Source organism: Muscardinus avellanarius (assembly GCF_963383645.1).
Source record: "Muscardinus avellanarius genome assembly, chromosome: 3".
Lineage (NCBI taxonomy): Eukaryota > Metazoa > Chordata > Mammalia > Rodentia > Gliridae > Muscardinus > Muscardinus avellanarius.
The window spans coordinates 82,995,720-83,021,421 of record NC_137788.1 but is presented as its reverse complement, the minus strand read 5'-3'; the positions used below and the strand labels follow the sequence as shown (position 1 = coordinate 83,021,421).

The following is a 25,702-nucleotide window of genomic DNA, read 5'->3' as shown; positions in this document are numbered from 1 at the left end:
ATCAGCGCCTTTCATAGCCAGAAAACACCATCAGCAGAGAAACAAAAAATGTAAATACAAGGGACAGAGAAAAAGAGGGCTAGAAAAACGAGACACCAGAAAGAAACCAGACCGCAGTGCTGTGGCTGGAGCCGTGGAGCGGTGAGGGCACCATCTTCCCTTGCAACATGAGGCTCCAGAGAGGAGGGGGACTCAGAATGGAGCTCAGAGCCACAGAGGAGAAACGCCGGCCTCACGCCCGAGGATGCGACAGCAGCGCCTTACTGCTGGTGGCAGCGGCGAATTTGCTGGATGGCACCAGTCCAACGTACTCAACAGCCCACCAGGCTCCAGAGAAAAGCAGCGGACAGCGAGCCGAGGTGAGCCGCTGCGGATCAGCTGGGAGAAATTCGGCAGATTTTTCAGCGAGGGAGAGTCTAAAGCTCCCAGGGGCCGGGCTCAGCACAACTGGTAGGGACTCAGAGCGGAGCTCAAAAACACAGAAGAAATACGCCAGCCTCACGGCCAAGGGTGTAGCAGCAGCGCTATATTGCCACCGGTGGCAGCAGCAGCGAATTCACCAAGTCCACACTACAGCTCCATCTGCGCATTCAACAACAGTGAGTCAAATTGGGGCCTCTAGAGGAGAAATCCCAGTACTGCACTCCCAGGGACTTGACCCAGTGGGGGAGTGGCGGTGGCAGAGATATCACACCATAGTCACAACTCCCCGCAGGAGAACGCCCAACCTGGCACGCCCCATGGTCTAAAGCAGCCTCGAATGACTCCCTGGGTCTGAGACTTTGCGATACGACCCAGTAAAGGAGCAGTGGTGACTGAGATACCACAGACTCGAGATCCAGAGCACCTTAAGTGAAGTCGTAGTGACCCAGGGAAGAATACAGAGAAGGCATAAACTTCCAACAATGGAGTAATGAATGCCCACAACCCCACAACATCAGAACCCAATAAAACAGAAATTCAGAGATTTCTAGAATATCAATCAGGAAAATAACTGTAGAAATAATAGAGGTGCTTCAAAAAGAATTCAGAGATAGCCAAAAAGAGATAAAGGATGCAATTAATGAAGTAAAGGCCTCAATTCAAAGCACGAACAACTGATTAGACCACATGGAGAACAGAATCTCGCTCTTAGAAGATGATCATTCCAAAAATGAACGCATAGTTTCTAATCTAGAAAAAAATATCCAACAGCAGGAATCTGACATTGAAGAAATATGGGCCCATTATAAGAGAGCTAACCTAAGAATAATTGGAATAGAGGAGGGAAAAGAAAGTGAAACCAAAGGGATCAACAATCTCTTCAAGGAAGTAATAGCAGAAAATTTTCCAAACATAGAGCAAGAGGTCAATACACAGATCCAGGAAACTTATAGAACTCCCTTTAGACAGGATCGGAGAAGAGGATCCCCATGCCACATAATTGTCAAAATGACCAATTCTCAAGCCAAGCAGAGAATCTTAACGACAACAAAAACAAAGGGCCAAGTGACATTCAGAGGCAAACCAATTAGAATCACTCCAGACTTCCCAAACCAAGTCATGAGAGCCAGAAGGGCTTGGAGTAACATATTCCAAACTCTGAAAGAAAACAACTTCCAGCCAAAAATTTCCTACCCAGCAAAACTTTCTATCAAATTAAATGGGGAAATAAGAAGCTTCCATGACAAACAGAAACTGAAGGAATTTGTCTTCAAAACCAGCGCTAGAGAAAATACTCAAAGAGATTAACTACAAAGAAGAAATAGGTAACACACACCAGAACCAGAGAAACAAGAGTTTCCATCCAACAGACGACTAAGATTGGTTATCTGTAGAGATTCATTATTTATGTTAGTCTTTTACCTATTTCTAAATTGTATTGTTTGCTTTTATTGTTGCTAATTTTTAGAATTTCTGGTTAGAATATTAATATACCTTCAGATATAGATATTTGGAAATATTTTATCCCATTCTATCAGTAACTTTTAACTCTGTTTATATTGTCTTTGGATATACAATATATATTTTTATTTTTAGGGAGTTTGTTTACCCTTCTGTTGCCTGTGCCATTGAAATCATATCCAAGAAATCACTGCCAATTTCAATGTTGTGAGGTTTTATGACCCAGATCTTCTTCTAAAAGTTTATAGTATTAAGATTTATATTTAGGTCTTTTATCTATTTTGAGTTAATATTTGTATATGGTATTAGGTAAGGGTCCAATTTTATTCTTTTTCATGTAATTATTATTTTTCAACAATATTTAGTTAAAAGATTATTATTTCCTCCACCAAATGTTCGTGGAAACCTTGTCAAAAATAACTTGACAATATATGGAAGAATGTATCTCTAGGCTTTTATTTAACTCCAATGGTTTATATATCTGCCTTTATAACAATACTACACTGTTTCAATTATTGTAGCTTTATAAGGTTTGAAATCAGAAAATATACATCTTCTAGCTTTGTTCTTTTTCGAGATCGTTTTGGGTATCTAGAGTCCACATTCCATATTAGGATAGATTTTTTTCTGAAAAATAAATAAATAAATGTATAATAATTTCAGCTATAAAAAAAGAAAAATATATTTTCTGGTAAGAAAGAAAGCAAAAAGAAATACTGAAATGTTATCTGTAAGTCATCAAAAGCTTGGTAACAGACAAATGAAACTGTTATGTGAGATTATCACTGTTAATTTTGGATAAATTGCTATAATACTAGATGTCAACCACTAAGCCAAGCATGGGAAGGAGGGATGGGGAAGAAACGGGGTAGGGATCGGGTAGGGGCTAACTGGGCGATGTGTGCATGTATGTCTACAAAAGTTTTTTTTTTTTTATCCCATTATGATGTATGAATACAGTGCACCAAAAATAAAAAATAAATAAATAAATAAATAAATAAAGAGTAAAAAATTCAGACTGGGGGTGTAGCTCTAAAGTAGAATGTTCCTGTGTTCAACCCCTAGCACCACACACACACAAAAAAATTATTGATCCCCTTTCTAACTTCACTACTTTGTAACCAAACAACATACACTCTTTATGATGGTGCACAATTGTAATCCTAGTATGTACTCCCTGGTGTACTTGAGAGGCTGAAATAGGAGGATTGCAGGTTTGAAGACAGTCTTAGCAAGTTGTGAGACTTTCATTAACCTAGCAAGACCCTGTTTCAAAACAAAAAATAAGCCGGGCGTGGTGGCACACGCTTGTAATCCCCGCGCTTGGGAGGCTGAGACAGGAGGATCGCACGGGTTCGAAGCCAGCCTCAGCTACTTAGTGAGGCTTTCAGCAACTTAGTGAGACCCTATTTCCAAATAAAATATAAAAAAGGTATGGGAGTATAGCCCAGAGGTAGAAAGCCTCTGGGTTCCACCCCCAGTACCACCAAAAAATAAAAATAAATAAATAAATAAATAAATAAATAAATAAATAAATAGGGTTGGGGTATAGCTCAAAGGTAGAATGCTCCTAGGTTCAAGTTCCAGTACCAAAAAATTAAAAATTAAAAAAGCTGAGTACCTGCCGAGATATTAAAACGGTTCTAGTATTACCTTTCTATCTAACTTATTATTAGAACAAGTGTTGGAAATTATAAAGCACAATGGATTGATATCACATTATAATATTCTATACATTATATAAAATGATAACATACTATAATAGCTTTTTCTATCAGCTATTAAATATTTATAGTTTGTTTTCTGCAAGCATTTTTGTTTGCTTGTTTTGTTTTTTGTTTTTTTGCAGTACTGGTGATGGAACCCAGGGCCATTCTACCTCCAAGCTACACCCACAGCCCTATTTTTTATTCTTTATTTTGAAACAGGGTCTTACTAAATTGAGGCAATCCGAGAACTGCGTCCTCCTGTCTCAGCCTCCCAAATACTGGGATTACACATATGCCACCACGCCCTGCTGCAAGTACTGTTTTATAACTGATAATAATGATGAACTAGGCATTGGTCTAAGAATTTTACATGTATTAATTCATTTAATCCTCATTATAGTTCTATGAAATCGATAATGTTATTATTCCTACTTCAGACACAAAGCTTAAGTGATGAGCAAAGTTTTGGATCCAAGGTGGTTGGCTCAAAAATTCATTTTTTTTTTGTACTGGGAATTAAATTGAGGGGCACTGTACCTCTGTGCTACACCACTAGCACTTTTTATTTTAAAACAGGGTCTTACTAATTGCTGAGGCTAGACCAGAACCTGTGATCCCCCTGTCTCAGCTTTCCAAAGTACTGGCATTACAGGCACGTGCCACTATGCCTGGCTGGAACTCAAACTTTTAACTACAGTATATTAGCTCACTGGGTATGAAATTAAAGTTGTACCTCCATATGATAAGCTTCTTTGAGAGATTCTACTTCTGCTGACAATTTCTTTATTTCTGCTTGCATTCTTGCTTCCAAATGAGCTTCACGTACTTGAGAAGCCCCCAGTTCTTTAGCTAAATGATTTCCATGAGCTTCCTTAAAAATGACGTATTGAGTAAAGGTTATATAACTTATTTACTGGTTATTATAGCCAAATAAATCCAGTGCACTCATGGAAGCACCTTAATCTTTTATACACACACATTAAAAATTATTTTATTAAATGGTATGCTTTAAAGTGCAATTTTTCAAGGATTAAAATATCAAAATTTATCAAATTGAAAAGTATTAGCATATATTTGCTCTCTTAATTTACGTTTACCAATCAATGCATTCTGTGAAAATGTGAAACAAACTAATAGCTGCATGATGTTGAACTCTGGCAGATAACATTTTACTCTTAGGTATGACCTCTGTGTTTTTACTCACCAGATGCATTACTTGCTTATTAAGAAGGAATTGTAGCCAGGCGTGGTGGTGCACACTTGTAATCCCAGTACTTTGGAGGCTGAGACAGGAGGATCACAGGTTTGTAGCCAGCCTCAGCTACTTAGTGAGGCCCTCTGCAACTTAGTGTGACCCTGTTTAAAAATAAAGAATAAAAAATAGGGTTGGGAGTATAGCTCGGAGGTAGAATGCCCCTGGGTTCCATCTCCAGTACTGAAAAACAAAAACAAAAAAACAAAAAAATAGGGCTGGGGTGTAACTGGGGACAATAAGTGTGAGCCACCACTCCTGGTTTAGTCTAATCATTTAGAAATGTATTAGGATCAACTAAAATTAAAGATAAAAGTATTTTAACTCTTATGTTGAATTAGTAACCATAATAGAAAGCAGAAAAATTACAAGAACTTTTCTGCAATATTAATAAAACACACTTTCCTTAAAGGCTAAGTAATTAACCTAAGAATATCAATCTATATACTCTTTGTATCTGTGTGGAACTGGGGATTGAACCTGGGGAATTCTACATTCAAGTTACACTCCAGTCCTATTTTATTCATTATTATTTGCAGTAGTAGTAGTAGTAGTAGTAGTAGTAGTAGTAGTAGTAGTAGTAGTAGTATTGGGGATTGACCCCAGAGGCAGTCTATCTCTGAGCCCTTTTTATTTCTGTTTGGAAACAGGGTCTCACTAAGTTGCTGAGAATCTTGCTAAGTTGCTAAGGCTAGTCTTGAATCTGCTGTCTCATCCTAAGTACTGGGATTATAAGTGTACACACCATACCCAGTTTATAACTCAATTTATCAAGAAATAGTTTAGCCCAAACTCAGTTCTGAAGGACTTCCTAGTTATATTACAAAATCATCTGTAGAGTTAACTTTTTTCACTTTAAAATTGTGGTAAAATTTATATGACCTAACACTGACCATTTTAACCATTTTAAAAATATACTTTATCGGCATTAAATATATTTACATTATTGTACAACACAGTTCATTTTTGCAAGAACTATATAAAACAGTTCAAAAAGTGCTAAACATTTTAGAGATTTTCAGCAATATGAAATTATTTAGAATAGGGATTACTTTCTCTTTAGAGAGTTGCTTTATATCCTCCAGTTCCCTGGAGAGCTTTTCTGTTTCTCTCTGTGCTTGGACTTGTTGACGACGAGCCTCCACCAATTCGGTATGAGAGTTCTGCATCTGCTCCTGTGTTAGCCTCAATTCTTGGCCCAAATCTATGGTCTCCTTATACTGAGTGGCAATGTATTGCTCCTGCTCTTTGATAACCTGAAAAGCACAAGATATGTGTAGGTTTCAAAATGAAATATAAAAGCCAGTTGTGGTAGCACATGCTTGTGATCCCAGTACTTGGCAGGCTGAGACAGGAGGATACAGGGTTGAGGCCAGACTCAGCTACTTAGTGGGGCCCTCTGCAACTTAGTGAGACCTTGTTTCAAAATAAAGAATAAAAAATTGGTCTGGGGGTGTAGCTTAGAGGCAGAATGTCCCTGAGTTCAAATCCCAGCACCACACGCACACACAAAAGAAATATATAATCTTATTCCAATCTCCCTTCCCCTCCCTCCCCCTCCCCCCTCTCTTTCCTAGGGTTTAAACATTGTGCTACACTCCTAGACATCATTTTTATTTTGAAACAGGGTCTTGGTTACTGTGCACTGGCCTCAAACCTGAAATTTTTCTGTCTCAGCCTCCCAAGTACTGGGATTATAGGTGTGCTGAGGATCACAACTTCGAGACCAGCCTTAAAAACTCACTGAGGTCCTTCACCAATTAGTGAGACCCTGTTTCCACATAAAAATAAAATAGGACTGATGATGTAACTTAGAGGTAGAATGCCCCTGTATTTAGTCCCGAGCAACAACAACAAACAAAAAAGACAACAAATAGGCATCTGGTATGACTAAGTAACATAAAAATGCTTATGGCATAGTTTCTATATATTAATGCCAAACCACTTAAAACATAAAGACACATTTCACTTTCTGGAAAATACTTTTTCTTAGGTGAAACATAATTTACTTACACTTTCCATTTCTTTCATCTTTTGTTGTGTTCTTTCAGTTTCCTTTTTCAGTTGACTTATCTCCTGCTCATTTTGTAGCATTATAAAGTCTTTTTCTCGAAGCTGTTCTTTGGCATTTTGCAATTTTTCAGTTAAACTTTCTATCTGAATTTTAAACAGACAAGCAATATTAATGCAACTAAGAAAACATAACTCATTCATATCTGTGTTCTAAATCAAACTTTAAACACTCATTTCAAAATTAAAAGCAAAGATAAAATTTTTTTTAATTTTTAAATTTAATTTTTTTTTTTTTTTTTTTTTTTTTTTAGTACTGGGGATGGAAGCCAGGGGCATTCTATCCATGAGCTACACACCCAGCTCTATTTTTTATTCTTTATTTTGTAACTGGGTCTCATTGAGTTGGGGAGGGCCTTACTAAGTAGCTGAGGTTAGCTGTGAACTTGTGATTCTCCTGTCTCAGCCTCCCAAGTACTGGGAATACAAGTGTGCACCACCATGCTGGGCTTTAAAAATGTTTTCTTAAGATAACCATCATTTGAGGCTGGGAGTGGTGGCGCACGCTTGTAATCCCCGCGCTTGGGAGGCTGAGACAGGAGGATCGCACGGGTTCGAAGCCAGCCTCAGCTACTTAGTGAGGCTCTCAGCAACTTAGTGAGACCCTGTTTCCAAATAAAATATAAAAAAGGTCTGGGAGTATATCCCGAGGTAGAAAGCCTCTGGGTTCCACCCCTAGTACCACCCCCCCCAAAAAAAGATAACTATCATTTGGAAATAAGCATAAGAATTCTTGAGCATAATAAGATGCTTATATGTACTAAAATATATGAACAAAGATGACAGTCTCAATCACAATTTATATGTACATTAAAACCAAATGTTCACCAAGTGCTGTGTTGAACTTCAATATGATGTGAGATGATACAATGAAAGTACATTTAAAAAGAGAAATAAAAAAAGCAACAAATGTTACATGACCTTACAAATATTTTTATGGGTAATACATGCATGAGGTAAAAAATAGAGACAATAAAATCTCCTTCCCACTATACTCCTTCCTCAGATACAATCAATTTCCAGAATTACTTATAAAACCTTACACAAATCCTTTCAGAAATATTTTATATCTACTCAGACATATACATATTATGATAAATTTATGTACATATCAACACAAAAGATTATGCTCAAAATAGCATGAAGAGGAGAAAGATGAACAATCAGTAGCATGTATAAGATGATTAAATTTATATAATTTTTTTGTGTGTGGTGTTGGGGATTGGATCCAGGGGCATTCTACCTTCAAGCTATAACCCCAGCCCTATTTTATTTTTGTGTGGTACTGGGGATTGAACCAAGGGGCATTCTGTTGTAGAAATATTCTGGAATAATTGACCCAACACCAATTAAGGTGGAAAAAAAAGAAGAAAAACTCTGTCCCAAGCTCCACATGAACTCTCAATTTACAGATTTGAGATGAAGGGCAGAAGCAGGCACATGGTATTACAGAATCTGAAACATGACAGTGATTGCAGGGTCGTTGAAGGAAGTTGAGTAAGGCAAGAGGGAGAAATTCTTGAGTAACTTTGTACAGGGCCAGAGGTGACCCCCTTATAGACATCTTATCTACAGGTAGTTAACAGGATACATGGCTCTCTGTAGGCCACTTATCTGTAGTTACATTCTTTTGCAAGTACCAGGGTAATTCTCAGCCTTTCATTTTAGTAACTCTTATTATTCTACCACAATTCTATCTCAGGGTTACAACCTCAGCCCTATTTTTATTGTTTACTTTGAAACTGGGTCTCACTAAGTTGCTTAGAGCCTTGCTAAATTGCAAAAGCTCGCTACATACCTGCAATCCTCCTGTCTCAGCCTCCTTAGTACTGAGATTATAGGCACGTACCACCACACTCGGCTTTTGTTCTTGCAATGCTGGGGACTGAATCCAGGGGCATTTTATCCCTCAGAGCTACATCTCCAGCCCTATTTTTTTTTTTTTTTTTTTTGGTGGTACTGGGGGTGGAACCCAGAAGCTTTCTACCTCCGGGCTATACTCCCAGACCTTTTTTTTAAAATTTGGAAACAGGGTCTCACTAAGTTGCTGAGAGCCTCACTAAGTAGCTGAGGCTGGCTTCGAACCCGTGGGATCCTCCTGTCTGAGCCTCTCAAGTGCGGGGATTACAAGCATGAGCCACCACACCCAGCTTCTATTTTGTTTTTTATTTGGAAACAGGGTTTCACTAAGTTGCTGAGAGACTTGCTGAATTGCCGAGGCTGGATGGTCCTCCTGGCTCAGCTTCCCAAGCACTGGGACTACAGCCGTGCACCACCATGCCCTAGCTTATTTTTTATATGAAAACAGTATCTCACTAAATTATTGAGGCTGGCCTCAAACCTGTGCTCCAGCTGGGTGTGGTGGCTTACGTTTGTAATCCCAGCATTTAGGAGGTTGAGACAGGAGAACTGTGGTTCGCAGACAGTCTCAGCTACTTAGTGAAGCCCTTTGCAACTCAGTGAGACCTGAGTTTCAAAATAAAGAATAAAAAATAGGGTTGGGAGGGTAGCTCGCGGGTAGAACGCCCCTAGGTTTCATCCCCAGTATCACAACACACACACACACACACACACACACACACACACACACACACAAACACACCTGTGATCCTCTTATATCAGGTTCCCAAGTACTGGGATTATAGATGTGTATCAACACACCCAGCTCTTATGGACCATTATTGGGTATATTCTATAAAAAAGCCATAGCCAGAAGCAATGTCTTGCATCTATAGTTCTAACTACTGTGGAGACTGAGGCAAGAGGATTCCTTGCGTCCATGAGTTCAAGGTCAATCTGAGAAACAGAGCAAAACTTCATCTAAAAAACAAACAGCCGAAGCTGGGCATCGTGGCACATGCTTGTAATCCCAGCATTCGTGAGGCTGAGACCGGAGGATTGTGGTTCACAGACAGCCTCAGCTACTTAGTGAGTCCCTCCATAACTTAGTGGGACCCCGTTTCAAAATAAAGAATAAAAAATAGGGCAGGGAGTGCAGCTTGAAGGTCGAATGGCCCTGGGTTCCATTCCCAGATCCACAAAAAATAAACAAATAAAATAAATACACATAAAAAACAAGTAGCCGGGTGTGGTGGCGCACCCTTGTAAGCACAGCATTTGGGAGGCTGAAACAGGAGGATCATGGTTTGTGGACAGCCTCAACTACTTAGTGAGGCCCTTTGCAACTCAGTGAGACCCTGTTTCAAAATACATAATAAAAAATAAGCCGGGCGTGGTGGCGCACGCTTGTAATCCCCGCGCTTAGGAGGCTGAGACAGGAGGATCGCACAGGTTCGAAGCCAGCCTCAGCTACTTAGTGAGGCTCTCAGCAATGTAGTGAGACCCTGTTTCCAAATAAAATATAAAATGGGTCTGGGAGTATAGTCTGGAGGTAGAAAGCCTCTGGGTTCCACCCCCAGTACCACCAAAAAAATAAAAATAAAAAAAATAAAAAATAGTGCTGGGGTGTAGCTCAGAGGTAGAATGCCCCTGGGTTCTACTCCCACTACTGGAAGAAAAAAAAAAAAAAAAAAAAAAGCTCGGTGTGGTGGTGCTTCTGTAACTCTAGTACTTGGGAGGTTGAGACAGGAGGATTGCAGGTTGGAGGCCAACTTGAGCAATTTAGCAAATATCTGGTTCTAAACAAAGTTTTTTAAAAAGGGGTAGGGTAAAGGTGCAGCCTGGAGATAGAATTTCTCTGGATTCAAACCCTGGTACCCACCCCTACACCAAAAGTCCTTAGGTGAATAGATATTTACAGTTATGAATTTTTTTGTTATGTTTTTGTTTTCAGGTTTTTGGTTTTTGATACAAAGTCTTGCTAGGTTGCCCAGGCTGGCCTGGAGCTTGCAATCCTCCTCCCTCAATATCTCAAGTAGCTGGGATTTCAGGTATGTAGCACTTTTGAAATTATTTTTTTAAAACAATTTAAAATGTGTAATTTTAGAATAATTACCTGTTTGTTGCATTCTCTAAGTTCCAATTCTGATTTCTGCAGAGTGCCCTCTAATTTAATTATTTTTTGTTCCATTTCTCCTCTGTGTTCTCGAATAGTCATATCCAAATGTGTAACCTAAATACAAAAGTAATATTAAACTATTATTCAACTTTTCTCTGATGTGAAAACTTGTATGTTCAGAATTAGCTTGCTTTGGAATTATTAATAGTGAATATAACTGAAACAGAAACTCACATAAAACCTTTTAACTTTTTTTTGGTGGCACTGGGGTGGAACCCAGAGGCTTTCTACCTCCAGACTATACTCCCAGACCTATTTTATACTTTATATGGAGACAGGGTCTCACTAAGTTGTTGAGAGCCTCACTAAGTAGCTGAGGCTGGCTTCAAACCTATGCGATCCTCCTGTGTCAGCCTCCCAAGCGCGGGGATTACAAACGTGCGCCACCACGCCCGGCTCTTTTAACTTTTTTTGGTGTTGGGGATTGAACCTAGGGGCATTCTAGTCCCTAGGCCCTCCTTTTTTTGTGGTATTGAGGATGGAACTCAGGGGCATTTTGCCTCCAAGTTATAGCCCCAGTCATAATTTATTTTTTTATTTTGTTTTTATTTTGCTTGCCTGCCTGCCTGCCTGCCTGCCTGCCTGCCTGCCTTCCTTCCTTCCTTCCTTCCTTCCTTCCTTCCTTCCTTCCTTCCTTCCTTTCCTTCCTTCTTCTTTTTTGTTTTGGTGGTACTAGGGTTCCTGGAAGCCCTTCTACCTCCAAGCTACACTCCCAGACCTATTTTATACTTTTTTATTTTTGGAAATAGGTTCTCTTAAGCCAGCATGGCTGGCTTCGAACCTGCGCGATCCTCCTGTCTCTGCCTCCCAAGCACGGGGATTACAAGTGTGCGCCACCACGCCCAGCTATTTTTTATTTTGAAACAGGATCTCACTAAGTTGCAGAGGGCCTGTGATCCTTCTCCCTCAGCCTCTCAAATACTTGAATTACAAGTACAGTAGAAAGAAAAAGAGTACACATGAGACAGGAGGAAGCTGCTCCTGGTTTGAGAGCAAGGGGTGGACGTGTGGAAGGGACCAGGCCACAATCCACAGCCGCTCTCTGGTATATAGCTCCATAGGATACTACAACTGTGACAGGACCTGGGCTAGAAGTTTGTTAGCAGCAGGGCCCAGTCACCACCATGGATGAGGATGACTGGAAGAGGCTAGTGGGTACCCAAGAAGATTGAATAAACTACGGGACTGGAAGCAAAGGCTTCTCTCATGACATGTAGCTTCTGCTCACTCCACATTTAGGCCTCTTGGCATTAAGATCTAAAGCTCATCATGCCACAGTTCTAGCTGTGGCCCGAGGAGCTCTGACAGGGAAAATGGACAAAAACTCCTGGCAAGAGAAATACTGAAGTCGGGTATGAACACTCCCTCCCTTTTGGTAAGTGCTGTGGGTGGTGAAGGCTACTTCTAAAACCTTACACACGCCGGGCGTTGTGGCGCACGCTTGTAATCCCCGCGCTTGGGAGGCAGAGACAGGAGGATCGCGCAGGTTTGAAGCCAGCTGCGCGCACTGGCTTAAGAGACCCTGTTTCCAAATAAAAATGTAAAAATAGGTTTGGGAGTGTAGCCCAGAGGTAGCAGGGCTTCCAGGAACCCCAGTACCACCAAAAAAATAAATAAATAAATAAAAAAAATAAATAAAACCTTACACACAATTATGTTATAATAAAAAATGTCATTAAAATACAATTAAAAAATTAACCTGAGCTGCTCTTTGCTTTAGCTCCCAATTTCTCTCCTTAAGTGCCTGATCCATTTCAAGAAGTTCTTGCTTTTTGTCTTCATTCTCCATCTTACATTCTCTGCAATTTATCAAAGAAAAAAGATTAAAGTGTATAATGAGAATGCTATGATTTTGACATGGCCAAATGAAGCTGGGCATGGTCACGCATGCTTGTAATCCCAGTACTTGGGAGGTTGTAACAGGAGGATGGCAGGTTCAGACAGGCTCAGGCAAGTAGTAAGACCCTCATCAACCTAGCAAGATCCTGTTTCCAAATAAGAAATAAAATCAAGTTGCAGAAGCTCTAAGGTAGAATGCCTCTGGTTTCGATCCCACGGACTACAAAAACAAAAAATTCTAAAATGGCCAAATGGTATAACTTTTGCTACAAATTAAAAGGAATAGAATATATACAATTAACCAAAATTGAAAGGGCTCAAATTAAAGGAATATGTACAAAGAAAATCACTGGCAACAAGCCAGGCATGGTGGTGCATGCTTGTAATCCCAGCATTCAGGAGGCTGAGACCAGAGGATTACAGCGGACAGCTACTTAGTGAGGCCCTCTACAACTTAGTGGGACCCTGTTTCAAAATAAAGAATAAAAAATAGGGCAGGGGGTGTAGCTCAGAGGTTGAATGCCACTGAGTTCCATTTGCAGACCCACAAAAAAAAAAAAAAAAAAAAAAAAAAAGGCTATCCTCTCCGCAACTTAGTGAGGCCCTGTTTCAAAATAAAGAATAAAAAAATAGGCTGGAAACCGGTATGGTGGTTCACTCTTGTAGTCCCAGCATTTGGGAGGCTGACACAGGAGGATCTCAGTTCGCGGACAGCCTCAGCTATTTAGTGAGGCCCTATGCAATTCAGTGAGACCCTTTTTCAAAATAAAGAATAAAAATATAGGGCTGGGGGTGTAGCTCAGAGGTAGAATGCCCCTGGGTTCCATCCCTAGTACTGGAAAAAAAAATCCAAGTCCACATCTATAATATCAGTACTTGGGAAGGATCAGACAGGAGGATTGCAAGTTCAAGGCCTGTCTTAACAACTTAGCAAGACCCTCACAAACTTAGCAAGACCCTGTTTCAAAATAAAAAAGGCTAGGAGCTGAGCGTGGTGGTGCACGATTGTAATCCCATTATTTGGGAGGCTGAGACAGGAGGACAACAATGAAAAAAACCAAAAAGGTCTGGGGATGTAGCTCACTAGTAGACTGTCTGTCTCTGTCTCTCTGTCTCTCTGTCTCTCTGTCTCTCTGTCTGTCTGTCTGTCTGTCTCTCTCTCTCTCTCTCTCTCTCTCTCTCTCTCTCTCTCTCTCTCTCTCCATGAAATTTGCTAAGGATGCATCTGTGAATATAGAAGGGGGCCTATACTTAATCCTGAGGTACACCACCAAATTCTTAGATATCTTGCTGCTCTGTATCCTATTCCTTACTCCACATCTCCTCTAGTTTTTAACTTTGCCTCTCTCTTCTGGGTCTTTGGGACTACTTTGTCTGTAGTCTGCCTCTCTACTTCTACTCACTATCAATGTGGACTGATATAGCATTTTATGATATCATTGCTATTTTAATAATTGAAATATCGGAGTTGAGCAGATTAACTGTTAACTCCCTTCTATAGATCCTACTTGTATTACTTTGGGTACTGTATTTAATTTTCTTAATCAAGCCTTAGTCTCCTCAACTATAAAAATATGAAAAAGTGTATCTGATAGGTTTATTGTAAAAAAAAAAAAAAAGAATGTGATCATTTGAAGTCCCTGGCATCGTCCTGAGACAAAATAAGAGCTTAATATAAAAAGTAATAATAATTTGCTATTAGCTCTATACTTGCCCAGTCTTTCTTTCTTTCCCCTCTCTCCCTCTCTTCCTTCCTTCTTTCCTTCCCAGGCCAGTATAAAATGGTCCAAAGATGGAGGTTTGAAGTATTAGCAGCCAAGAGCAACAGCTTAAATGGAACATGGGATGGGCTGAATAGGATCAGCCCACAACAAACCGAAGGCAGCTGAGAAGTTTAGACATTTAAAACTCAACAATAAATATTACTGTATGACCCAAGATCTAGAGTAATAAAAGAAATACTAGTAATTGTGATATCGGTTCTTTTTGTGTGTGTGTGGTACTGGGGATAGAACCCAGGGGCATTCTACCTCCAAGCTATACCCCTAGCCCTATTTTTTATTCTTTATTTTGAAATAGGGTCTCACTGAGTTGCAAAAGGCCTCACTAAGTAGCTGAGGCTGGCCACAAACCATGATCCTCCTGTCTCAGCCTCCCAAATGCTGGGATTACAAGCGTGTGCTACCATGCCCAGTTTGTGATATCAATTCTTATTATTTAACTCACCTAAGTTCAGCTGTGAGATCTTTTATAGTAGTATATTTTTCCTCTAATGATAATTGAGCCTTCTGTAGTACATCTCTCAACTCCTGAAGCTGCCTTAAAGTACTTTTTAATTCTCCATGAGCATTCTGTAGTTCATTCTCCAGTGCTTCCCGTTTCTGCACGGTTTCTGTTAGTTCAGTTTCAGTGTGGTGTTGTAACTTTTCTAATTCCTTCACTATTATGAAAAGAAAATAATTTTAGAACTATATGTAAACCATTTGTTTAAGAATTTTGTAAATAATTATAATTAAGGATATCCAATTTTATTCATCTACAAGAGGCAAAATACTGAATAATCTTTGGCCCTTCCAGCCCCACCACCTCAAATTCTCATTTTATTCCACCTCTTAAGTACAAATATGCAGGCAGCTAAACTCAGCTAACCGTTGCTTACCAGCATTTGTTTTCTTTTCTAGTTCCGTCTTTGTCTGGTCTAAGATCATATCTAATTGAGAGAGATGTAGTGCTTTATTTTCTCCATCTCGTTTTAGGTGCATTATTTCTTTTTCCATTTTAGATAGCTCTTCCTTATACTGATCCATCTCAAGCTTTACTTGCCTAAGTAGAAGCACACAACAGAACAGGTGATTTGAAACCTTAAAAATCAATAGACTTTTTTCTGACTAATTCTGCAAGTTAATAGGGAAAAACATTAGCAAATGTTTAGCCAGAATCTTAAATCACCTATTATATTCATAAAAATTCTCCAACTAAAAGATTGTTATTCTGTACACATTGCATACCTTTAAATACAAATGTATTAACTTATATTACTTAACAAGACTAGAAACTTATGAAATCTAACTACATATAAATTTATTTAATTTTTTATTTTTTACAGTACTGGGATGGAACCCAGGAGCATTCTACCTCCAAGCTATACCCTGCCCCCAAGCCTATTTTTTATTCTTTTTGAAACAGGGTCTTACTAAATTGTGGAGGGCCTCACTAAGTTGCTGAGGCTGGCCATGAATCTCCAATCCTATCTCAGCTATCCAAGTACTGTGATAATAAGATGTATCACCATGCCTGAATAACTACATAGAACTTTATAAGTATAAATATTTATAAATATAAATCTGTGCATATGTATTGAGAACATTCAAGGAAAGAAATCTCATTCATGTGGAATTTCTGATATATGAAACAGACAATAAACCAAGAAATAAAATATTTATCAGAAAGACCATACTACTCACAGGGGAGCCAAGTCAGTCATTTTTACTCAGAACTTTATTATCAGAATTATCTTTTTTAGATTTAAAAAAGACTATAGATTCCTAGGTTGTACAGTTTTTCCTGCTTTATAGATGAGAGAACTGGAATGTTAGATGAATTTGTCTGAGTCAAGACAGCTAGATATTAATAGTGAACAGGGTGGGGTGGTGCATACCAGTAAGCCTAGTACTTGGGAGGCTGAAACAGGAGGATCACAGGTTCAAGGTCAGCCTTAACAACTTAGTGAAACCTTGTTTCAGAATAAAAAAAATAATGCTGGGAACTTAGTGAGACCCTGTTTCAAAATAAAAAATAAAAAGTAGGGCTGTAAGTGTAGCTCAGAGGTAGAATGCCACTGGATTCCACCCCCAGTACTGCAATCAATCAATCAATTAATCAATAAATAAAATAAAACAGGGCTAGGAGTATATCTCTGAGGTACGTACCCCCCACCACCACCAACACAAAGTGAAAGCGCCAGGATTAATAACTTTGTCAATCCTGACTTTTCCAATATGAAAGATCTTCCACCTATGGATAGATCAACATACCAAGAGGTAGTATTAAGCAAAAAGGGATTACCCTTTGTTGGTAATCCCAAGGTGCCATCTAATAATTAACTGTTAATATTATTCAATGATAGGCAAAATTAATGCTTTTTGGTGCCAACATTTTTTCTTTCTGTTTTTATTCTTTAGGTCTTTGAAATTTCCTAAACTGAGTTAGCAAGCAGGAACATTCTTTTCCTAAATGTAGAGGATGGAGTGTAGCTCAGTAGTACAGAATATATTTAGCATGCACAACACCCTGGGTTCAATTTCTAGCACTAAAAATAAATGAACAGATGAAAGTTAAACAAATTTGGATTTTTCCAAGGTCTTTGGTTTTTTTTTTTTTTTTGGTGTGGGGGGCAGTGGTACTGGGGATTGAACTTAGGAGCATTCTACCTCTGAAATACACCCCACCCCTATTTCATTTTTTTAATTTAGAAATCGAATTTTTGCTAGGTTGTTGAGAACCTCACTAAGTTGCTGAGAGTAGATCTGAAATGCAATCTTTCTGTCTCAGCCTCTCAGGTTCTGGGATTACAGATGTATGTCACTACATCTGGCAGTGCCAAATCTTTTTTTTTTTTTTTTGGTGATACTGTGGATGGGGCCCAGAGGCATTCTACCTCAAAGCTATACTCCCAGCCCTATTTTTTATTTTTTATTTTGAAACAGGGTCTCAGTCTCACTAAGTTGCAAAGGGCTTCACTAAGTAGCTGAGGCTGTCTGTGAACCATGATCCTCCTGTCTCAGCATCCCAAATGCTGGGATTATAAGTGTGTGCCACCACGCCTGGCCCCAAATCTTATTTTTTGTTTTGAAACAGGTCTTACTAGGTTGCTGAGAGTTTTACTAAGTTGTTGAGGATGGTCTTGTGTTAGGAGCATTGTTAGTCACCTGCTTTGAGGCCACCTCAGTCTGGCTTGGGGGGGGGCACAAACTGTCCATCCAAGTGAGAATTGTTGGCATGCAAACAAGTTTCCAAGGACCAAATGGGTAAGCAAAGACCCTGACAATTTCCTTGTTTACCCTTTCCTTCCCTGATTCATCTGTGACTACCTTGGTGTTATTCAATGACTCACTCCATGATTACTTTGTTATTTCCTGTGATTAATAATCTTATAAACTGGACATGGTGGCTCACACTAGTAATCCCAGCATTTGGGAGGCTGAGACAGGAGGATCGCAGGTCTCCAGCCAGCCTCAGCTACTTAGTGAGACCCTGTTTCAAAATAAAGAATGAAAAAATAGGGCTGGGGGTGTAACTCAGAGGTAGAATGCCCCTGGTTTCCATCCCCCAGGACCACACACACACACACACAATATATATATATATATATATATATATATATATATATATATATATATATATATATATATATATATATATATAAGTTTTGGTTATAACCCTCAATAAAGGCAAGATGCTAGTGGAAGGATGGTAGGAGTAAAGACATCTCTCCTCCCCAGCTGTCATGTTGACTCCATTGTCATTCAAGTGAGAGACTACTTTTCATTAATCAACATCAAAGCTATCTGCTATGGTCTTGAACCTGTGATCCTGCTGTCTCAAATAGTAAATTTAAAAGCATATAGTAAAATTATAATTAGTAAATTATAAATAGTAAAATTATAAGCATGTGCCACCATGCCTGGCTGTTCTAAGAGGTTTTTAACCTGAAGTTCATGAACAAACTTGAGGAAAACTATAAAACCTCTGAAACAATATAAGAAATTATGTGTGTGTGCGCATATAGACAATCTATAATTTTTTATCAGACCCTCAAACACATCCATGACCCAATTAAATTGAGAGCTACTAGATTTGACAAGTGCTTGTGATCCTTTTACATTTCTAGAATATATATAAAAACCATTTTTAACTGACTGGTTTATAATATTAGAGAAAATATAAAATAATAGACATTGCTAAGAGATAATAGTCTGTTAGCAAAGAAACTGGGAGAAAAATAATAACAAAGCAGTCTATAATTATCTAGTTGAAAAAAACCCCACAGAGCTCTATATGCCTTACAGGGCCAGGCGTGGTGCCACACGCTTGTAATCCCAGCATTTGAGAGGTGAGACCAGAGGATTGTGGTTCATGGACAGCCTCAGCTACTTAGTGAGGCCCTTTGCAATTCAGTAAGAACCTGTTTAAAAAAAACACACACAAAACTATATGCTTTAAGGTTTCATTAGGGTAGCATGGCATAATAACTGATGTACATATTTGATAACCCAGAGAAGTAGAAATGCCAAGAAAATACATATTATAGAAAATTTCTACCAATATGTGTGTGTGTGTGTGTGTGTGTGTGTGTCTGTGTTACAGTGAATGGAACCCAGGGACATTCTACCTCTGAGCTATTCCCTCAGCTGTCTTGTTTTTAAAGTCTCTCACAGTGTTCCTGAGAGTCTTGCTATGTTGCTGAGGCTGTCTTTCAAACCTTCAATTCTCCTGTTTCAGCCTCCCAAATACTGAGATTATAGGCGTGTGCCACCGTACCCAGCCCAAAAGTATTTTTTTTTTTTTGCTTTGTTTTAAAGTTTTATAACTTAGGGTGTGGTGGTGAATCCTTATAATCCAGTACTTAGGAGGCTGAGACAGGAGAATCATGGGTTTGAAGCCAGTCTAAGCAGCTTAGTGAGGCTATCGGCAACTTAATGAGAACCTGTTTCCAAATAAAATATAAAATTAGGTCTGGAGGTATAGATTGGAGTAGAAGGCCCCTGGTTCCATCCCCAGTACCAGAAAAAAAAAAAGTTTAAAATTTTGACAAAGAGCTGGGTGTGATGGCACACATTTGTAATCCCAGTACTTGGGAGGCTGAGACAGGAGGATCACAGGTTCAAGAACAGCCTTAGCAAGTACTGAGACTCATAAACCTAGGGAGATCCTATTTCAAAATAAAAATAAAATAGGGCTGGAGTTATAGCTTGGAATTAGAATGCCTCTGGATTCAATCCCTGGTGTACCTCTCCCCAACAAACTCGAGAGAGATAAATTTCACCTTTACTTCTTTATTTATTCATCCTTGTTGATGTTGGGTAAATAAAGTATTACTATAATGTAATAAACTCTTAAGTAATCTAAAACTAAAAATTACCCCATAAACTTTGTATCTTTATGATAGGCTTTAAAACCATCAGTTTTTCGGAAAACTTCACTTTATTATCAGAATCATTGAGAGCAATCAAGTATGAGATTGGAAACAGGGCCAATGGAAGAATTATGTGAAAGTATAAACTTTTACAACATGGCAGCTCAGACTCACCAGCTTCCTCAAAGTAAAAAAAAGAAAGATTTAGAAATAGCTATGGGGACAGTCTGAGAAATATAATAAGTGCCATATTCGCTTTAGAGCTGAGAAGCTAGCAAAATGCTCTGTAAAAACTATGAAGAAATTAATTCCTCAGTCAAGTATTTCAGTGGACCCTAATTTTGAAACTCAGCTACAACTGTAGGAAAATGGTAAATAAAGCGAACATTCATATTTTACCTGGAAGTACCAGTAAGCTCAATAACTTTTTGCCTTTTCAAATCTGCATCATGTGCGGCTGTTTCACATTTCTCCTCCATTTTCCTCAACTTTTCAGCTGAACTTTCCCTTTGTTTTTGAAGCTCTTGTTCCAGCTTTGATACCTTATAAAGAAGTTTTTAGTAAGTATTTTAAATTCAATCATAACTAAACATTATTCAGGAGAAAAATACTTTATAGACATGTAGCCTATCCTATAATTTAGGATTTTTTTTTTTTTTTTTTTTTTTTTTTTGGTGGTACTGGGGTTCTTGGAAGCCCTTCTACCTCCGGGCTACACTCCCAGACCTTTTTTATATTTTTATTTGGAAACAGGGTCTCCTAAGCCAGCATGCATGGCTGTCTTTGAACCTGCGCAATCCTCCTGTCTCGCCTCCCAAGTGCGGGGATTACAAGCGTGCGCCACCACGCCCGGCTATAATTTAGTTTTAAACATATTATAAAATTCAAAGTAAGCTGAGCATGTAAACTGAATATGGTGGGGTATACTTATAGTCCCAGTTAACTGGGAAGCTGAGGCAGGAAGAATCATTTGAACCCAGGAGTTTGAGGCCAGCTTGGGCAACACACTAGGATTCTATCTCCAAAAATAAAAAAATAAACATTAAAAATTTATTTTAAAATAATTCAAACTATATACCAGAAAGCCTTTCTATTTTTTGTTTTTGTTTTGTTTTGTTTTGATGGTGCTGGGGATTAAACCCAGAGATGTCTTACCTCTGAGCTATACCCTTGCCCTATTTTATTTGTTTTGAAACAGGGTCTAAGTTGCTGAGGCTGGCCACAAACCTATGATCCTCCTTTCTTAGCCTCCCAAGTACTGGAATTAGAAGTGTGTGCCACCACACAGAGCAGGAAGACAGGTTTTGAAAATTTAAAGGCAAAACCTACTTTTTTTTTATACTGGGGATTGAACCCATGTGCATTCTACCTCTAAACTACACCCCCCAGCCCTATTTTATTTTTTATTTTGAGACAGGGTCTCACTAAGTTGCTGAGGCTGACTTCGAACCTGTGATCCTCCTGTCTCAACCACTTATTTTTTTAGCAATAAAGATATTTCACTCAGCTAGGCATAGTGGCACACACTTGTAATCCCAACATTTGGGAGGCTTATACAGGAGGATCAAGGTTCGTGGACAGCCTCAGCTACTTAGTGAGGCTCTCTGCAACTTAGTAAGACCTTTTTTAAAATAAAAAAAAAATAGGGCTGGGAGTGTAGATAGGAGGTAGAATACCACTGAGTTCCATCCCCAGTACTGCAAAAAAAAAAAAAAAAAAAAAAAAAGATATTTCACTCAGATGTATCTTTAGAGAAGTGGCCACATCATAACACTAAAATAAGACGTAGGCATACGTTTGTAATCCCAGTATTTGGGCATCTGAGATAGGAGGATGGCAAGTTCGCAGCTAGCCTCAGCTATGTAGTAAGGTGCTGGGTTCAATTCCTAGCACTAAAAAATAAATACATAAAAAGAAACAAAAATTGAACAAGCTGGGCATGGTGGCACTTTTGTAATCCCAGCACTGGGGAGGTTGAGATAGAAGGATTGCAGTTCGCAGACAGACTCAGCTACTTAGTAACGCCCTCTGCAACTTAGTGAGACCCTGTTTCAAAATAAAGAATAAAAAATAGGGCAGGTGTAGCTGGGTGTAGTGGTGCATGCTTGTAATCCTCGCGCTTGGGAGGCTGAGACAGTAGGATTGCACAGGTTTGAAGCCAGCCTCAGCTACTTAGTGAGGCTCCTGGCAACTTAGTGAGACCCTGTTTCCAAAAAAAATATAAAACAGGGTCTTCACTAAGTTGTGGAGAGTCTCACTAAATAACTAAGACTAGCCATGAACCTGTGATCCTCCTGTCTCAGCATCTTAAGTACTGGGATTACAAGTGTGTGCCACCATGCCTGGCTGACCTGGTTTCAAAATAAAAATTAACAAATTGGGCTGAGGGTGTAGCTCAGAGGTAGAATGCCCTTGGGTTCAATTCTCCGCATCAAAATAACAAATACATAAACACATACATAGATGCATACATACATGCATAAAGTAGAAGAGCAAACACTTAAGCTGCGCATGGTGTTGCACGTTTATAATCCCAGTACTTGGAAGGCTGAGAGAGAAGGATCCAGATTCTTGGCCAGCCTCAGCTACTTAGTGAGGCCCTCTGCAATTTAGTAAAACCCTATTTCTTTTTTGTTTTGTTTTGTTTGTGGTACTTGGTACAGAGGCAATCTACCTTTGAGCTATACCCCCTGTCCTATTTTTTAGTCTTTATTTTGAAATAGGATCTCACTGAGTTGCAAAGGGACTCACTAAGTAGTAGCTGAGGCTGTCCATGAACCCGGATCCTCCTATTCAAGCCTCCTAAATGCTGGGATCACAAGTGTGCGCCACTATGCCCAGCTCCCTATTTCAAAATAAAGAATAAGAACCAGGCGTGGTGGCGCACACTTGTAATCCCAGCATTTGGGAGGCTTAGACCGGAGGATTGCGGTTCGCGGACAGCCTCAGCTACTTAGTGAGGCCCTCTGCAACTTAGTGAGATCCTGTTTCAAAATAAAAGAATAAAAAATGGGGCAGGGGGTGTAGCTCAGAGGTCAAATGCCCCTGAGTTCCATCCCCAAACCTGCAAAATAAATAAATAAATAAATAAATAAATAAATAAAAATTAAAGAATAAAATATCAGGCTGGGGGTATAGCTTGGAGGTAGAATGCCCCTGGGTTCAATCCCCAGCACCACAAACAAAACAATAACAAATACAAGGTCACAATATTAGATAATGAAGTCAGAATATGTATGAATAGAATTTTATCTAATTTTAAAAAATTAATAAAAATATTTCTCATAATGTGAAGTCTTTGAGGGTCAAGAGTGATTTATCCAGCTAACTGAAGAATTTGTTAATGACAGCATTTCTATTTAGTATAAATAAAATCATTTTTGGCCAACAATGTATACCTGTTTTTCAAGTTTGGACTGAGTATCTTCTAGCTCTCCATTTCTAATTGTCTCTTGCTGTAACATTTGCTGCTGTTGCTGAAGAGTATGCTGGAGAATAACATTTTGCTCAGTGGTCTCTTGAAGACTATGATTCTTTAGCTTTAGTTCTTTCTGCAAACAATATACCTAACAAATATACACACATATATTTCTCATTACAATGGAAAGTCTCAAAAACCAATTAAAAAACATCAAAGTTGTTTTCCTTAATTATTTCTACTTGTCATGTTGGACAACTGAATTCAGGGTTACAGTTTGTTATATGTAAGGGCAGGGTTCATTTTTTCTAATGGGGAGATAGGTATATTAAAAGGACATACAGTTGGCTTTTGTTTGATGTCTGCAGATATACCTTTTGAAGGATTCCTATGTTTTGGCTGGCAGGGCACTGAAACATGCTTTCCTTTTTGGAACACTTACAGGTTGGTCATGCTTTATGTGACTAGTCCCTAAAAGATACCTAATCATTAAAGTCATAAACAGGCTTCTCTAGGCAAAAACATTGTGCTTGTCACATTTCATTGCTCAGAAAGAAGTATGTTCAGCTAGGTGTGGTGGCACATGCCTATAATCCCAGGACTTGAAAGGCTGAGACAGAGGAGGAGCACAGGTGTGTGGCTAGCATGCAGAAATTTAGCAAGATAATGTTTCAAGAGCCAGGCGTGGTGGGGCATGGTTGTAATCCCCGCACTTGGGAGGCTGAGACAGGAGGATCGCACAGGTTCGAAGCCAGCCTCAGCTACTTAGTGAGGCTCTCAGCAACTTAGTGAGACCCTGTTTCCAAATAAAATATAAAAATAGGTCTGGGAGTATAGCCCGGAGGTAGAAAGCCTCTGGGTTCCACCCCCAGTACCACACAAACACACGCGCGCGCGCACACACACACACACACACACACACACACACACACACACACACACACAAAAGATAATGTTTTAAAATTAAAATAAAGTAGGACTGGGAGTAAAGCTTAGTGCAGAATGCTCCTTGGGTTTAATTCCCAGGACGACAAAAAAATAAAATTGAATTAAACAAACCACAATCATAAAAATACTATATAAACATTAGGCGATATTTATTATATTAGTTATTACTTTTATTGCTACTTATAAAAAAAATCTCGCCGGGCGTGGTGGCGCACGCTTGTAATCCCTGCGCTTGGGAAGCTGAAACAGGAGGACTGCAAAGGTTCAAAGCCAGCCTCAGCTACTTAGTGAGGCTCTCAGCAACTTAGTGAGACCCTGTTTCCAAATAAAATATAAAAAAATAGGTCTGAGAGTATAGCCCGGAGGTAGAAAGCCTCTGGGCTCCACCTCCAATACAAAACAAAACAAACAACAACAACAACAACAAAAAAAAACCACAAAAAGGAACTATATCAACTAAGAAATTTCACTTATTTACTCCAAATATTTAGAACTTAAATATGCTGATTTCCAAAACTGCTTTAAAAATAACTTTAAAATTAAATGGGAGGGGGAAAAAAAGGAGGAAGATGGGTGAGTAGAGGAATCCATAGAATCAGAGCAACTTCCAGACAGTGAGGCTATCTGTGAACCGCGACCCTCAGGTCTCAGCCTCCCGAATGCTGGGATTACAAGCATGTGTCGCCATGCCCGGCTTAATTTTTTTCTTCATAATTTTTTTTTTTTGTGCTAGTTTTCTTTATTTGGAAACAGGGTCTCTTAAGCCAGAGAGGCTGGCTTCCAACCAGCACGATCCTCCTGTCTCTGCCTCCCAAGCACAGGGATTACAAGCGTGTGCCACCATGCCTGGCATTGTTAAAGGGTATCACTAAATTGCTGAAGGTCTTCTCTGGCCTTGATCCTCCTGTCAGCCTCCCAAGCACTAGAATTACAGGCATACGCCACCACACCAAGCCTTTTTTTTTTGTGTGGTACTGGAGGTGGAACCCAGAGACTTTCTACCTCCGGGCTGTACTCCCAGACCCATTTTATATTTTATTTGGAAACAGGGTCTCACTAAGTTGCTGAGAGCCTCACTCAGTAGCTGAGGCTGGCTTTGAACCTGCGCGATCCTCCTGTCTCTGCCTCCCAAGTGCGGGGATTACAAGCGTGCGCCCCCAGGCCCGGCTACTGGCTACCAAGCCTAATTTTTATATTTTTACGGCCGGGCGTGGGGGCGCACGCTTGTAAATCCCCGCACTTGGGAGGCAGAGACAGGAGGATCACGCAGGTTCAAAGCCAGCCGCGCTGGCGTAAGAGACCCTGTTTCAAAAATATAAAATAGGTCTGGGAGTATAGCCTGGAGGTAGAAGGGCTTCCAGGAACCCCAGTACCACAAAAAAGAAAAGAAAAAAAAAAACACAAAACATTGCTAACCTGGACACTTAGT

The 25,702-nt window shown here is 39.4% G+C and overlaps 1 protein-coding gene across 1 annotated transcript in view; it reads right to left on the bottom strand.

Annotated features, from left to right (window-relative positions):
• The window catches only part of CCDC18 (coiled-coil domain containing 18), a gene marked incomplete at its 3' end in the record, with an annotated part of 86,651 nt that overhangs the window by 4,127 nt on the left and 56,822 nt on the right, over nt 1-25,702 (bottom strand). The window contains exons 17-25 of the mRNA XM_080691472.1: nt 23,306-23,473; nt 20,307-20,449; nt 15,432-15,595; nt 14,999-15,212; nt 12,633-12,732; nt 10,871-10,987; nt 6,859-7,002; nt 5,898-6,101; nt 4,327-4,464 (exon numbers count right to left, since the gene is read on the bottom strand). Of these exons, the coding sequence (XP_080547598.1) occupies nt 4,327-4,464; nt 5,898-6,101; nt 6,859-7,002; nt 10,871-10,987; nt 12,633-12,732; nt 14,999-15,212; nt 15,432-15,595; nt 20,307-20,449; nt 23,306-23,473 (1,392 nt within the window). The remainder of the gene's footprint in view (nt 1-4,326; nt 4,465-5,897; nt 6,102-6,858; nt 7,003-10,870; nt 10,988-12,632; nt 12,733-14,998; nt 15,213-15,431; nt 15,596-20,306; nt 20,450-23,305; nt 23,474-25,702) is intronic.